This window comes from Tenrec ecaudatus, chromosome 4 (genome assembly GCF_050624435.1).
Source record: "Tenrec ecaudatus isolate mTenEca1 chromosome 4, mTenEca1.hap1, whole genome shotgun sequence".
Taxonomy (NCBI): domain Eukaryota; kingdom Metazoa; phylum Chordata; class Mammalia; order Afrosoricida; family Tenrecidae; genus Tenrec; species Tenrec ecaudatus.
Window position 1 is genome coordinate 117359381 of NC_134533.1, and position 15695 is coordinate 117375075.

At 48.3% G+C, this 15695-nt stretch overlaps 1 protein-coding gene across 1 annotated transcript in view; it reads right to left on the minus strand.

Annotated features, from left to right (window-relative positions):
- MPZL3 (myelin protein zero like 3) overlaps positions 1 to 14907 on the minus strand; it is a 28301-nt gene extending 13394 nt beyond the window's left edge. Inside the window, exons 1-2 of the mRNA XM_075546657.1 lie at positions 14780 to 14907; positions 3869 to 4035 (exon numbers count right to left, since the gene is read on the minus strand). Of these exons, the coding sequence (XP_075402772.1) occupies positions 3869 to 4035; positions 14780 to 14852 (240 nt within the window). The 5' untranslated portion in view covers positions 14853 to 14907. The remainder of the gene's footprint in view (positions 1 to 3868; positions 4036 to 14779) is intronic.
- Positions 14908 to 15695: the final 788 nt, after the last annotated feature.

Genomic DNA, 15695 nt, shown 5'->3' on the forward strand with positions numbered 1-15695 from the left:
GAACAAAAAATCATATCATTGTGAATGAGGGGGAGTGCAGAGTAGAGACCCAAAGCCATCTGTAGGCAACTAGACATCCCCTTACAGAAGGGTCGTAGGGAGGAGATGAGCCAGTCAGGGTACAGTGTAGCAAGGATGAAACATACAACTTTCCTCTGGTTCTTGAATGCATCCTCCTCCCCCACTATCATGATCCCAGTTCTCCTTATAAATCCGGCTAGAAAGGAAGATGTACACTGGTACAGATAGGAGTTGGAAACACAGGGATTTCAGTATACATGATCCCTTCAGGATCAATGGTGAGAGTGGCAATACCGGGAGGGTGAACAGAAGGTGGGGTTGAAAGGGGTAACCAAACACAAGGATCTTCATATAACCCCCTCCCTGAGGGACAGACAACAGAAAAGTGGGTGAAGGGAAACATCGGACAGTGTAAGACATGACAAAATTATAATAATTCATAAATTATCAAGGGTTCATAAAGAAGGGACAGTGGGGAGGGAGGGTAAAAATGAGCTCATACCAAGGGCTCCAGTGGAAAGCAAATGTTTTGAGAATGATAGGGCAACAAATGTGCTTGACACAATAAATGTATGTATAGACTGTGATAAAGGTTGCATGAGCCCCAAATAAAATGATTTTTAAATGATGCTGAAATATATGGGATAGGTATAATTATTCCAAATATATAAAAAGGCAAATAAGGAAAAAGGATGAATAAACCCTGAGTTACTCAAAGCAGACAACTAGCAAGTGACAAAGAGAAGAATTCGGTTCATTCTCAAAATCACCAACCAAAAAACCCCCAAAAAACTCTCTGCCACTGAGTGGATTCCAACTCATAGCAACCCTGTGTGGCAGAGTAGAGCAGCCCCTGTGGGGTCAGAGACTCTCTTTGTCTTTATCTAAGGAGGAGGCTCCCTCTTTCCCCCTCAGAGGAACTGGGGTTTGGGGAAGGCTGACCTTGAGGTTTGTAGCCCAACGAGGGGGTATTAAATAATCCAGCCTCTCTCAAGTTATCAACTCCAGCAAATAATAGAAACTACAGGTCAGATGCACGGTAAATTAACCAAACCAAACCCGCGATCATGCGGCCCCTCTAGGAGAGAGAATTGTGCATTCGGGTTTCCAGGACTTTACAGCCTTAGAAAACAGAAAACCCCATCTTTCTCTCACAGGGAGGATTTGAATTGCTAATCAGCTCATGGTTAGCAGCCCGGCAGCGTTCCACCCACTATGTCTCTGTAACCCATAGTAAGTACTCGATCAATATACATTGAATTAACATGCTGCCCTTCAGACTTGGTACTTAGATACTTCATCCCAAAACCTCCAGTGATATCTGCAACTAGACCAGGCAGGTACTAATCACAAAGCACGACGCCCCTGTCTTACACAAGCTCTGTGGCCTCCCTCTCTCTTTGTTTACTTAGCAACTTCCCACTCGGGATGCACATGTTGACTGACAGCCACCGACTAGTCCAATTTTGAAGAGCCAGTTTCGGGAAGAGATGCTGAATCATTTCGCTGATTGGTCAGCTCCAGCATTCATTCAACAGATATGGACTGCGCACCTTTGCATTTACGGGGGACTGGGGTCAGCACGGAGCCCCGGTGGTGCCAACAGTTCGGCTGTTTGTCAAACATGCAAGGCTGCTAAGCAAAATAGTGAAATTCACATCTTCAAGTTTTAGCTGAGTGCTTCATCTGACAGAATGCTGACTGGCTGCATAACCGTGAGGTCCTTGGAGTCTAACGAGTGTGGTGCGATGGGTTACTCCGTTTGCAGGGCCCTGCTGGCCTCGGGTGTATAGTGCTAACAAGGTGCTTTGCTAGGCCAAAATCTTGTAAAGGGATTGGACAGTTGACCAGGTAAATCAAGTACCTAAAACCGGTTTGGGAATTTGTTGATGACTATGTGCACTCAAGGACTTGGCCCACTTTGGGGACTGGCAGATTTTGCCATCCTGCTAAACTTCAAAGAGCTAATACCACGGGGACTGCAGGGTAAATCACTATTATCAACAGGAAGAGCCTGGAGCAGGGCCCAGCACGGAGAACCTCCTAGTCCCGGAAGTCAGTGTGGAGCTGGCACTGGATGCTGAGAAGCCATAGCTGCTGATGTAGCGGGGGTCCAAAAGGCAGCAACATGAGACCCCGGGAACCAGGAGACCGGCATGGGCAGCTGCAGTGGGCTTGGAAGGGAGAGAACTAAGCACCTCGGGCCAAAGGCATACTGGTAGAGCAGAGTGCCTCCAGGCTCGAGCGGAGCAAGGGCCGACAGAGCTGGGGCCAGCAGCAGAGACCCAAGCACAGTAGCCCCCTCACAGGCTCCCACAGCCAAGAAGGGACAGAGCTGCCTATTTGTCAGCCGTGCTGATTGGTGATCTGTGTCCTGTCTCCTGGGCTGTTCCAGTCACTTTCAAGCTGGCCCTGACCCCAATTCGCAGCTTCCTTAGCAAACCACATAATCAGCTGGTGTCAGAGGTGGCCAGGGAGTTTGGGAATGGAAGGGCCTCTGACCTCCTCCTCCTCCTCCTCCTCTCCTTCCCCTCCTGCTCCCCTTCCTCCTCCCCCTCCTCCTCCTCCTCCTCCTCCACCTAATGATCCACTCTGGGCTGCAGGTGCTGATTTGGATTCTCAGCTCTTCCCCTGAAGCGAGGTGACTGATGCCACCGTGTCCCAGGGCGTGCGTGTCACGCCTTTGAGGCCAGCTGGACAGAGAAACGGCGTTGTACGAGAACTGTTGTTTGCGTTAAGGCGTCTGATCCAGGCGCTCCCCCGTGGCTCGCTCTGCCCTACTTTTGACCAGAAAAGCAAAGCCAAATAAGGGCAGCCAGAGTTTCCGCTGGACACTCCGGGGAACTACTTAAAGTGCACAGAAAACCCAGCTGGGGATACAACCTGGCTTCCTCCCTTGGAGTCGCCGGCCGACCTCCAGAGCACAGCGGCAGTCCATGAAGACGCCCCAAGAAAACACAGAGCCCCGTGCACTAAACTCCCAGAGGCAGCTCTGTCCGCGCAGGCGGCCAGGTACATGGAGAAAGGGTACTTTCACCAAGGGACACGCAGCCAGCACGGTCACGTTCCCATCGCCCGTGTCCTCAGCTGGTGCTGCTGCAAACACAGGGCAGAGGCTGTTGTCCAGCCAGAGGGGTGTCACTGAGATCATCGACAATGGGTTTGAACTGTAAATATGCTTCCTGTGGGTGACTAAAGAGCATTGTGCTTCTTGTGGACCCTCTGTCACCAGCAGCAGTCCGAAGGTGCCACCATTTCCTTCCAAGGGAACTGTCAAATCAGTGCAGATGTTTACACTCTGGAGCCACGGCCGAGGTCAATCCACAGAGCAGACACACCAACAGATACACCCACATGAGGTAACTTGCCCAGGGCCAGAAAGGAGCCACTTTCAGAAAAAGGAAGTCGCCTGTGACTGGGACCAACTTTTCTACCCCACAGACCAGGAGGTGCTGGCCCTTCTCCGGGACCTTCTTAGGTGCCTGAATCTGAAACTGAAGCTACAGAAGCCCCTAAAGAGAAACGGTAAAGGGGAAACCAAGAGAAACCACACTTCCGCTGTGTTGCTGGGAGTTTAGGGTTGGGTTGGGTTGGGTTTTGCTTTGCTTTTTCTTTCCTGTAATTTATTTGTCAGGTTCTTACAGGGAAGGAAGAAAGGGAAGAAAGAAGCCTTTCATGGCCACACAGACACCATAAAGGGAAGGAATTCATCTCCTGCTGTGTAAATAGTGGTACAGCTTATGTTCACCCTGGGGTGAGAAGGTCCATGGAGCATGAGTGGCTGGTGGTTCCCAAGCTGTGGACCACAGAAGACTCAAAATTGGGCAAGTCAAAAGTAAATACTTACTGATTCCATGCGACTGCCGCTGGCCGGCCGATAGGTCCAGTCAATGGTGAGTTTGTCGGTGACATCTGAAGTTGACGTGAAGCTGCATTTCAACCTGATCTTTTCTCCCACATACCCTCGGACATGGGCATCTGCTTTAATCTCCAGCGAAAGGGCTACGTAAAGACCTAATTAAAGCAAGCCCAAACATTTAGAATGTATTCGTGTGGGTCGTACAGACATGAGTGAGCGACATAGGCATGGTCCTAGCTAGCATTTTGCAGAGAATCTCATCAGAAAGCCCAGCCACCAGAAGATTCTCGGGCATACCCACAAGGGACCTGGGGCAGACATCTGCACTAATCAATGATGGTACTTTTATCACTCTGCAGTCTTAAATCATAGGATGCTAATTTGGGTCAGACTCTGGAGCCCCAGGGTGTAGTGGTTAGGCATTGGGCTGCGATCCTCATGGTCGGCAGTTGGAAGCCACTAGCAGCTCCTCAGGAGAAAGACTGGGCTTTCTACTCCCGTAAACACTGACAGTCTCGGAAACCCGCAGGGTGTGCTCTGACTCAGCACTGACGCCATGGCCACACCAGCATCTTCCCAGAGTCTGGCCTCTAGTAAAATTAAGTACAAACATGTTTGTCTGCCTTCACGCATGTAAAAGCCCCCTCCCCTGGTCCCACCCACCCATTCCAGATATATAGCAGCCTTGATGGTCGAAAGGCTTCCCCCAAGAGCAGCGTAAGTGACACCGGAAGCTGCCGTGGCCCCAACTACCAGCAAAATGGGAAATAACCACAGGACCTGATTTTCAGAGAACTGTATATAATTGTTCCAAGAGCCTATCTCGCTCCGACACCCCACCCCCATCTTAAAGCTGGTTAGTGAGTCCCGCATCACTGAAAAGGACAATCTTGAGGAGGAAACAGAACAACTGAATGCATTCTACCATGTGGGAAAGGGCTTGTGCTCAAACCCGAGAGGGGTCCTCCTTCCACAACCATCTCCTGTGAGGGTAAGTGCAAAAGGATTGCTAGGTCACGTGTGCGTGCGTGTAGTCCAAGCAAAGCGTGTTGGAGTGTGTCCCTGCGATCCGTGCGTGGCTGCAGCCAAGTTCTCTCAGTGGTACACCTCACTCAGTCTTCCAACAAAGGTCCAAGCAAAACAGCAATCCCCGCCAGGGCCTGCTGGGCAGTGAAATTCACGGTAGGGGGCTCAACTCTGAAAGGGAGCTGAAGGGTAGTCTTGACATGTTTTCTAGAAAGACACAGGACAACCCTGGGGGTTATTAAGAAAAAACTGTGTTGGTGAGGGCCAAGGGGGAAATGCCCGAGAGCTTCGCTGAGGATCGCCTCCCCCCTCCTCCACCACCAGCACAGTGTACCTGTTCCCCTCTTACAGAGAGCAAGGGCTTTCCTGGGAGGATCCCCCTGGGAAATCTGACCCCGTCCATCCTCAGCACTGCTCTTGTCCCTTCGGACTTCTTTTTCACCCTAAATTCAGAGAGCCTTGGAAAGGAACTCAGCAGGGGTCCCTCCAGGATGCCCAAACTGCTGTTGTGAAGGGGGTCTCATAAAGAGTGTAGAATTCTTTGGGGAAGGGGCTAGAGGGAGGGAAACGTGGGCTTCAGAAGTGTACAGACCTAGATGGAGGATGCGTACAAAACCAATAGCTTCACATTTTGATTGAGAATCCAGACTACTAACCAGAAGGTCTGGGTTCAAATTCCAGCCTTCCCACACTAGCTGGCTCTGTGACTTCAGGAGTTCCTTATTTCTGTCTGGTCTGGTTTTTACACACACACTCACACACACACCCATGGAGACAACAGTAATAGCACTTCCTTCAGAAGGTGCTGTGAGGATTAAATGAATTAAAATATGCACAACCACGAGAGCCTCCCTGGCCCAGACGTAAGTGCTATTTATTAGTTTCTTCATCCCTGCTGCTTCCTCTTCGGTTCTGCCCACACGCACCACCTTCTCTATTGAGCAAGTGGTGAGTCATCAATTCCACTGCCTCGTTCTCTGCCTGCTTGTACTCTCCAGACAATCTGGCTGTTCACATACGTTTCAAAAGGACGACACCAGGACTGAGCTCGCCTCTCTAAAATGTCTGACCCATCCCAACGGTGAGGATGAGTTCTCGTTCTTCCATGGTATCCTCTTTGTCACTTCACGCTTCTGCGCCTTTGCAAATACTGTTGGAAGGGCCATGGTCCCCAAAAGCCCTCGATTAGTGCCATCAACCTGAAGCAATCTTGACTCATCATTCAAGATCCAGACTTGGAAGCTGAGAGGTGAAAATGAGTGAATGATCAACCCTCTCCCACATCCCCTTCCCTTATCAATATGCTGTTATTGTTGCTTGCTGTTATGTCCACTCAGAGTGGACTCATGTATAAGATAAAGTGTTGCCCGTTGCTATACAGTCTTCATGGTCATGATTCAGCCACAGCGTCAGTCCAGCTAACCAGGGCCTTCACTTGTGCCGACCTTCCACTTTACCAACCATGAGGCAACTAACTGGTCTTTCCTGATGGTCTGTCCCAAGCAAGTGAGTCAAAGTCTCACTACCCTCAAAAATAATAATAGCCTTTCCTTGACCCTACAACTCTATTCCAGCTACCAACTACTGCCCTTTTTCCTAAGTCAAACTTTTGTGAAAGAGGCATCTGCAACTGCCCTTCATTTCTAAATCCAATGCGATCTTGATGTCACCATTCCCAGGAAGGGCCACCGTATGTCTTTACCCTGTAGACTCCAATAGATGAAAATCCTAAGAGGCCTGCTCTGTCTTGCCTGTGACTAGTTATTTGCCTCGAGCTTCTCTAGCCAAGGGCTTTCATGACAGTACTCTCAGTCATTCACCCATTCTTCAAACACATGGTGTTTAAGCATCTGTTTGTGTCATCCCCTAGAGTTTGGATTATATGAAAAAGTAATGCAAGCTTGCCTTAGAGCTTAAAACACAGTGGACGCTTCACACAGTAAATAATCATGAAGTGCCCGTGTTGCTACGAGTCCTGATTAGTGCTGTGAAGGGAAGTCAAAGTGCTCACAAGACTTTTACCTGGTGGTGGTGGAGAAGGGGCAGTGTTTAGTAAAAGTTTCCCAGGAAAAAAGAGGGACCTTTGAGCTGGGTTATGAAGAAAAATAACAAGGTGAGATGAGGGAATGCAGTGCAGGTAAAGGAAAGACATCTGCAAAGGCCCTGTGCCCGGAGGAAGCGCAGTCAGTCAAGGAACTGAAAGGAAGGTGATATATGACTGTAACCCAGAGCATGGGAGGGAGAGTAGGTAAGATGTGGCTGGGAGGTAAATAGGAGACGACCATGACGGGCCTTAGCGATGCGGGTACATGCCCCTAAGTAAAGAGATGTCATGGGAGATACTTTACATGTGGCACTGAGTGATAAGAGATGTGATGGAATTTGCGATTTTAAAAGCCCACTGGAGGACACTTAAGTGTAGTCAATAGTTCCTGCAGGAGGATTACCTAGTCAGCTACCATCACAGTCAGTGAGTCGGGGGAGAGACCTAGGCAGACAACAACAGTTGCCAGGCAAAATCAACAAGAATTGGTGATCGTTTGGCTGTGGAAGGTTAGGGGAAAGGAAGTAGCAGGTCACTCCCAGGTTTCTGATTTGGCAATAACACCCACCAAGACAGGGAAGACTAGAGAAGTATCAGGTTTGGCAAGGAAGAACATAAGTTGGATTCTGGATGAGTTTTAAAGTTGCTTTGAAGAAGTCCTGGTGACACAGTGGTTAAAGTGCTCACTGCCAGCCCAAAGGTCAGCGGTTCAAACTTGCCTGTCACTCTGCTGGAGAAAGATAAGTCAGTCTGCCTCCACAAAGATTGACACCCTTGGGAACCTTATCAGAAAGTGCTGCTCTGTCCTTTAGGATTGCCAGCAGTCGGAATTGACCCCACGGTGGTGGGTTTTAGCTCTGGAAGATGCCTTTGCGAAGCCCTTGGAGTAATGTCATATGGGCAATTAGTTGGGGGCAGGGATTGGAAAAATACTGGCCAAACTCCACCCTCAGCATCTTTGTGTAAATAAAGTTTTATTTGACCACACCCACTTACTCACTGCCATTGAGTTGATTCCAACTCATAGTGACGTGGTAGGACAGAGCAGAACTGCCCTCATGGGTTTCCAAGACTGTAACTCTTTACAGGAGTAGAATGTCTCATCTTTCTCCCACTGAGCGGCTGGTGGACTCTAACTGCTGACCTTACAGTTAGCAGTCCAACATGTAACTCACTATGCCACCACGGCTGCTTTATTAGAACACAGTCACATATATTCCTTTATATATTGTCAACAGCTGCTTTTGCTCTGCTTCCACAGAGTTGCGTGGTTGTGGCCGACTGTGTAGCCCACAAAGCCAGACACACTTGCACTCTAGCCTCTTGCGAGAAATGTTGCTGGCCGCTGGCTGAGAGCGAAGAAGAGATTTGGGCTAGAGGTAGAAACCAGTCCCAATAGTCTCCCACCAACCAATCACCTCGCCACAGCATTGGCGAGCACACACATAAACCCCGCATCTGACAGTTCCAAACACCTTAAACCTTGATGTTCCTTAGAGTTCTGCTCTCAGTGGTTCTTATTCAGTATGTCTCCCTTGGACAATCCTATCCATTTTTATAAATTGAATAACCACTAACATGCCATAATCATATCCCTGGTGGCACAGTGGTTAAAATGCTCAGCTGCTAACCAAATGGTCAGTGGTTCGAACTCACCAACCACCCCGTGGGAGAAAGATGTAGCAGTCTGATTCTGCAGGGATTATAACCTTCAAAACCCTATGGGCAGTTCTGCTCTGTCCAACAGGGTTGCTCTACAATGGAACCAACTCAACAGCAACAGGTTTCCCTTACTAATGGCATTGATAACATGCTCCCTGAGCATTCAAAGAAGGTAGAACTGCCCACTGTGGATTTCCAAGGCTGTAACTCTTTGCTAGAAAAGAATTTCATCTTTCTCCCAGGGAGCAGAGGGTGGTTCTCAACTGCTAACCTTTTCATTAGCAGCCCAACACATAACCTACGATGCCACTCCAATCCAAACCAACCCCACTGCCATCAAGTCGATTCTCACTCACAGTGACCCGATAGGACAGGGTAGAACTGGCCCTGTGGGTTTCCAAGGCTATGATTCTTTACAGGAGTAGAAAGCCTCATCTTTCTCCCATGGAGCGGCTGGTGGTTTCAAAGTGCTGACCTTGCAGTTAACAGCCCAATGTGGAGCCACGATGCCATCAGGCCAGTAGGGCTCCCATACCACCATGCTAAGGAAGAGAGTCCTGGATAATAGTCTTTAGGTGAGCAATCCAGGAAGTAGAGAGCAGATAAGGGAAATGACTGGATATGGTAGAAAGATCAAAGGAGAGTCATTAGCAACCGATCCTACTTCTAGCTCTAGGGGTGACCCAATGGGCTTAAACCAATCACTATATCCAGTGGTGTGCTAATAAAGAGCTACTAATAAAATTAACAATAATGAAAGGCTTGACATGTCTGAGGTGTAACTACTCCCCCTGTTGCTAATTTCAAGTCACGAAGATGAAGATGAATGTCCAGTTTGGAAGAGAGGTGCATAATCGGCTCTTAAGAGAGCTGACATAAGCACACACCATCTGGCCCCAACATGTGATCTAAGCTAATCAGTGAATTTCTGATAACTTGCTGGGGAATCTTGTTTAATGCCTCCATTCCTGCTTATGCTAGTCTCCATGTGAATTTTCCTTACCCCCTACTTCTAATTAATGTTTTTCATTCAACATTTTACTGAGTCGGATGAAGGCTTACAGAGCTGATTGGTTTTCCATTCAACAACCCATACACATTTTCTTCCATGTCATTCATTGCAATCCCTACAATGTCATAACACTTACCCGACTTCCTCCCTGTGCTTTCCATTTCCAATCCTCCTTCTTTCCTAACCCTTCTAAACTTTGGCTTTGGATAAAGGCTGCTCCTTTGATCTCAAGTGGGTGACTATTCTAAGGTTTGCATACCTCCCGACTTTGGTCCCCTTATAGACCTGTCTATGGCTAAGCTGAGATTTGAGCGTGGGGAGGAGTTTATTTGCACACCTGAAGGGTGACTAAGGCTCGGGGGTTCCACAGTCTTTTAGCCAGTAAACTTAGTCTGGTTTATGATCTTGAGTTTTGTTCCACAATTTTCTCCCACTCTATCAGGACTTCCTGATGTGATTCCTTTCAGAGCAGTTGGTGGTGGTAATTCTTATTCCACTTTCAAGATTTAACTTTGGCATTCCCTGTGTCTCAATGGCAGATTAAGGGCACTTCCTCTATGTACTCATAATGTCTAGTGCATCTCTTTCTCAATATCAAATTATAAAACCATTTATTGACTTATCTGTCTTCATCAATGGGCCCTGAGTTGATCTAAACCTGCAGTTCTCAACCTGTGGGTCCCGACCTCTTTGGGGGGGCTGTCAAACAACCCTTTCACAGGAGGTCACCCAATTCATAACAATAGCAAAATTACAGTCATGAAATAGCAATGAAAATAATTTTATGGTTGGGGGGTCACCACCACGCGAGGAACTGTATTAAAGGGTCGCAGCATTAGGATGATTGAGAACCACTGATCAACCTAGTATATACCATGAATACTTTGTACTATGTATTGAACTGAATCAAACCAACATCTTTTTCTATTGATAAAATAAGCATTAAAAAGACAAGTTCTGAGTGGTTTTGGTGACTGGATCATAGTTAAGTACATCATTAATGACGCTAACACTCCTTCCTTGTTAATACTGTTGGACTCCAAATTCACAGGTATAATTTTATCAGGAACTATTAATAGCTGGTGTCACTGACTTCATTGATACATAAACACTGGTGGAGTGGATCGTAACTGTGTAAGTATAGGAAAATAAATCCTAGTTCTCATCATGCTGTCCTTCATAAAGAGATCGCTGAAGGGTGATACAGCAGGGTGGCGAAGAAAGCAGATGGTGCTCGACTATCAACTGGGGACTCGAGCGGCTTTACTATCAGACAGTGATCATTGTAAACTTGATTGGGGTGGATCAAACCATGGTATAATAAGATATTTGGTCAGTTTACCTCCCTCTAGACCCAACCTGAATTTGCTCTAGGCTCAAATATTTCTTGCTTCTTCCATGAGAGAAAGTTCTTCTCTGGCTTTTAAAATATTGTTGGTGGTCTTTTCTTTCTTACTCTTTATTTTTATCTTTATATTTTCCTCTCTCTGTTCCATTTTGGTTTGGTTTTGTATTGTTTCTGTGAGGGTTCCCAGTTTATGAAGCACAGAAGGAGTGGACACACAGAGGCTATAACTGATGCTTTAGCAGGGACAGGGAGGGGGAAGGGGGAGGGGGAGTGAGGAGCAAGCAATGAATTAGGAGGGAGCACTAGAATTGATTGTGATGATGTATATGCAACGCTTTTTAAAAGTGATTTAACTATGGAAGTGTATGAAATGTGAATAATACATCAATAAAACTGCTTTTAAAAAAGAAGAAGAAACCAAAGGTTGACCAGTGGTTACCAGGGGGGAAGAAGTAAGAGTTTTTGCTTAGAGGGCATTGGGTTTATGTTAATGGTGATTGGAAAAGTTCTACAACACGGAGAGTATAGTCAATGATCCTAAATTATACTTGTAAAAGTACTTGAACTGAAGAATGTTTTGTGTATATTTTTGTCACAATTTAAAAAATAATAATTACATGAAGGAGGACAAGGAAGAAGAAAATGTCCTAAAATTGATTGTGGGAATGACTGAACTACTGAAGCGCCAATAAAGCTGTTGGAAAAGGAGAAGGCCCTTGCTGAGCTAATCTATACGGCTAGAAGTCGGGATGCAGGTTCCTCTCAGAGTGGAGAGGCCAGGACTGGGAAGTAGCGTCAGAAAAGCTCCAGGGACACCGGTGACAGTCTGTTCTGATTTGGGTACTGGCTGCTTACCCAGGTGTGTTCTTGTTTCTGCAGCTCACTGAGCTGTCTACTTCTGATATACATGCGTGCCTCTTGCTGTATATGCATTACACTGCAATTAAAAGTAGAAACCTCAGTAGTGCCAGTTTGTCTCCTCCACTCACAAAAGAAAGAAAATGGCAACAATAGACTCATTTAGAATTTTTCTTGTTGTCTAGGATCGAGTGTCCATACAGGGATTTGCCGTTTCGTCTAAGTGAAAAAGTGTTCTTCCCAGGAAAAAAAAGGCAAAAACAATACAGCCCATCATAGAAATATTCCTAAAAATTAGCAAAATGATTATTTCATTTAAGAGGAAAATGAAAAAAATCATTTCAGCAAAAGTCATGTATGTATCAAAGGAATCCGAAGGTCAGGTGGAACGTTTGACCCCAGCAGCTGCTGTGTGGAAGAAAGATGTGGCAGTCGCTTCTGTACAGATCAGCACAGTCTTGGACACCCAGTACACTGTCTTGAACACCGGGGGGGGGGACAGTTCTACACTGGGTTGGATACCCTGTGGGCAAGTTCTACATTGTCCTGGGCACCCTGGGGGCAGCTCTACACTGTCTTGGGCACCCGGGGGGGCAGTTCTACACTGGGTTGGCACTGACTCCATGGCACGGAGCTTCCACTGTGTGATTGTGTGATGTGATTTTTCCCATGGAGAAAAGGAAATAAACAGGGTGACCTTCATTTACATGCCCCGCTAGCTGGAAGGTGGAAACGTGTGATCAGCCTAGGGTGCCCTGTCTGTTTACTGCTGGCACGCACTAACACCTGCCAGGGGAGCAGCAGATGTAAGATGGAGAAGTCACACCAGCGAATGACTTAGCATGTCAACCTGTGAAGAGAACGAGCAAACACGCTGTCACGAACCCCAAGTCTGCCCCTCAGTAGACCCCCAGCAAAAGGAAGGCCCAGGAATGGAGGAGCCTTGAGAGCACACTCAGGGAGGGAAGCCAGTCACAAAGGAGCCACTGATGTGTGAGCCAGAATCGGCGTGTCCACGCACACCAAACGTAGATTAGTGGTTGGCAGAGGCTGTCGGAGGATGAGATGAGGCTTGAGTGTTCATGGGTTCTACGTTAGGGTTATGAAAATGTTCTAAAATTCAATGGTAATATTTGAAATACTTGGTGAATATAATTAAAACCAATACATAGTGCAGTATGTGACGTAAATCTCAAAACTATTATTGAAAGTAAAAGACACCTCACTTTAATAAGTGATATCAGAAAATTAACTTCTAATACGAATGATCTGTTTTGCTATATTTGAAATTTGCCCCTCAATATAAAATGGCACCATTTCTAGATTCCCTCTCACCCACCCATCCACCCAGTAGGGCAATATAGGAGCATTTCGTGTGTGTGTATGTGTGTGTGTGTGTGTGTGTGTGTAAGGAGCACTGATGGGATAGTGGATTACATATTAGGCTGCTAACTGAAAGGTCGGCCGTTCTAAACCACCAGCTGCTCCACAGGAGAAAGATGAGGCTTTCTGATCCAGAAAATGATAACCTCAGAAACCCATAGGGGTCGTTTTAATTGTCCTCTAAGGTCACTATGAGTTAGAGTCAGTGTGTGTGTGTGTGTGTGTGTGTGTGTGTGTGCGCGCGCAATGTGTGAGATGCAGAACAAGATTATGCATGTGGACTGATAGGCTAGCCTAAATACCATCGAAATACTCTTGTAAAGCAGTAGATGGAAAACTGCCCATTTGTGATGATGCAGGCTGCTGGGATGGGCCAGGGAGTGTGCTGGCAGCATGTCTATTAGCCGGATAAATAAATAAAAGTTTCCCAGTCCTAGCTGTAAAGACTCAGGGCACCTGAAATTGTTAAAGGTCTCTTTCGGAAATCCCTGTCACCCACAAGAAGCACCAGGAGTTGCTGACTCTAACACTAGCTAGCAGTGTGCTATGTAGTTCTGACCACTATCGCATTGCCCTGGGAGACAACACACAACACCCACAAAACAATCGCTCCCCAAAATGAAGGGAGCACGATTGGGTTTCAATGTCTGAAGTTTGAAAATCCAATGAAAGTAAAAAGTCCAGACATTGAATTTCTGTGCTCAGATTAAAATTTTCACAGGACTGATTTTCACTTATCAAATTTACTTCATTGTTCAAGTTCCCTGGGCAAATCAGCCCCCCGTTTGAAAGTCTGTACATCCAAGCCTTTGCTTAAAGTCACCAGAAACACTAAAGGAGTTGCTTGTTCACCCACAAACTCTGGTCTATTAAAATGAAATCCCACCACGCCTCTCCTCTAGCCCATGATTTCTTTCACTGTTCCATCATCAAAATACCAACAGTCAAGATTCTCTCGTTCAAGATTTCTGAGACCACTTCTTGGGCACTGGCGCGGATCTTTGGAAATTAGGGCCTAAAGCCAAAACCAATCTACAGCCATGGGGTGAACTGGAAGCCACGGCGACCCTGCTACAAAAACCAGACTGGCCGCCCCGCGGGGCCCCTCTGGCTCGCGGGAATCCCAGGGCAGCCCTGCCCCTGTGGCATTGGGGACTGCACCCCGAGAGTGGAGAGCCTCCTCAGCCTCCTGCAGGGCGACCGGCGGCTTCAAACTGTTGGCCTCGGGGTTCGCAGCCCACCGCGTAACCACCAGGCCACCGCGTCTGCTGCGCGCCGTGGGCAAGGCCCGTCGTGGCCGCCTCCCGCACCTGGCCGCCTCCCGCACCTGGCCGCCTCCCGCACCTGGCCGCCCCTCCGCGAGGGCCCGCCGCGAGCCCGGGTCCAGCTCGCCTCCCCGCCCGCCGCTCCCCTCGGCGGGCCCGCGCCCCCGCCTCCCGCCTCCCGCCTTCCCGGACGCGGACCGGGGGCTCGCAGGGACGCCCCCGCCCCCGCCCCCGCGGAACCGGAAAAGCGACCATGTTCCCCGGAGCGCGGCCGGAAGTGGGCCGCCGGCGCCGCACTCACCCTGCAGGAGCAGGGCGCCCAGCAGCGGGCACAGCCCGCAGCCCCGGCGCGCGGCCGCTCGCCTCCCCGGCATCCCGGCGGCTGCCCAGGTGCTCGCACACCTGCCGCACGGCTCCCGGCGACGACACAGGTGACAGCGGAAGTGACGCGGGCCGGGGGCCGGCGATCCGCAGGTGCCGTAGGAACATGGCTCCGTTCCAGAGCCACACCTGGGCCGGTTCGCACACCTGCCATTCTGTCATTTTCGAGGGAGAGGCGGTGGCTGGCTTTGGCCGGACAACGGAGGCGGCTCCAGGCTTCTCGGGAATTTATGCAACAGTCGATAAGGGAGTGCTGAATTTATTATGTTTTAATCGTTTTATTAGGGGCTCATACAACTCTTATCTCACTGCATACATACATCAATCGTGTAAAGCACATTTGTATATTCGTTGCACTCACCATTCTCAAAATATTTGTTCTCAACTTAAGCCCCTGGCATCAGCCCCTCATTTTCACCTCCTCCCCACTCCCGTCCCTCACAAACCCTTGACAATTTATAAATTATTTTGTCACATCTTGCACTGGCCCCCTTCTGTTGTCTATCCCCCAGGGAGGAGGTCACATGTAGATCCTTGTAATCGGTTCCCCCTTTCCAAACCACCCTCCCTCCACCCTCCCGGCATCGCCATTCTCACCTGAAGGGATGTCCTGAAGGGATCATCCGCCCTGGATTCCCTGTGTCTCCCGTTCCTATCTGTACCAGTGTACATCCTCTGGTCTAGCCAGATTTCTAAGGTAGAATGGGATCATGATAGTGGAGGGGGGTGGGGAAGCATTAGGAACGTGCTGAATTTATTTTTATGGATGTATACTGTTCTTGGTCATCTGACTGTATTCCAGAAATTCCTTCACCCTGATAGATATTGGAGTTGGA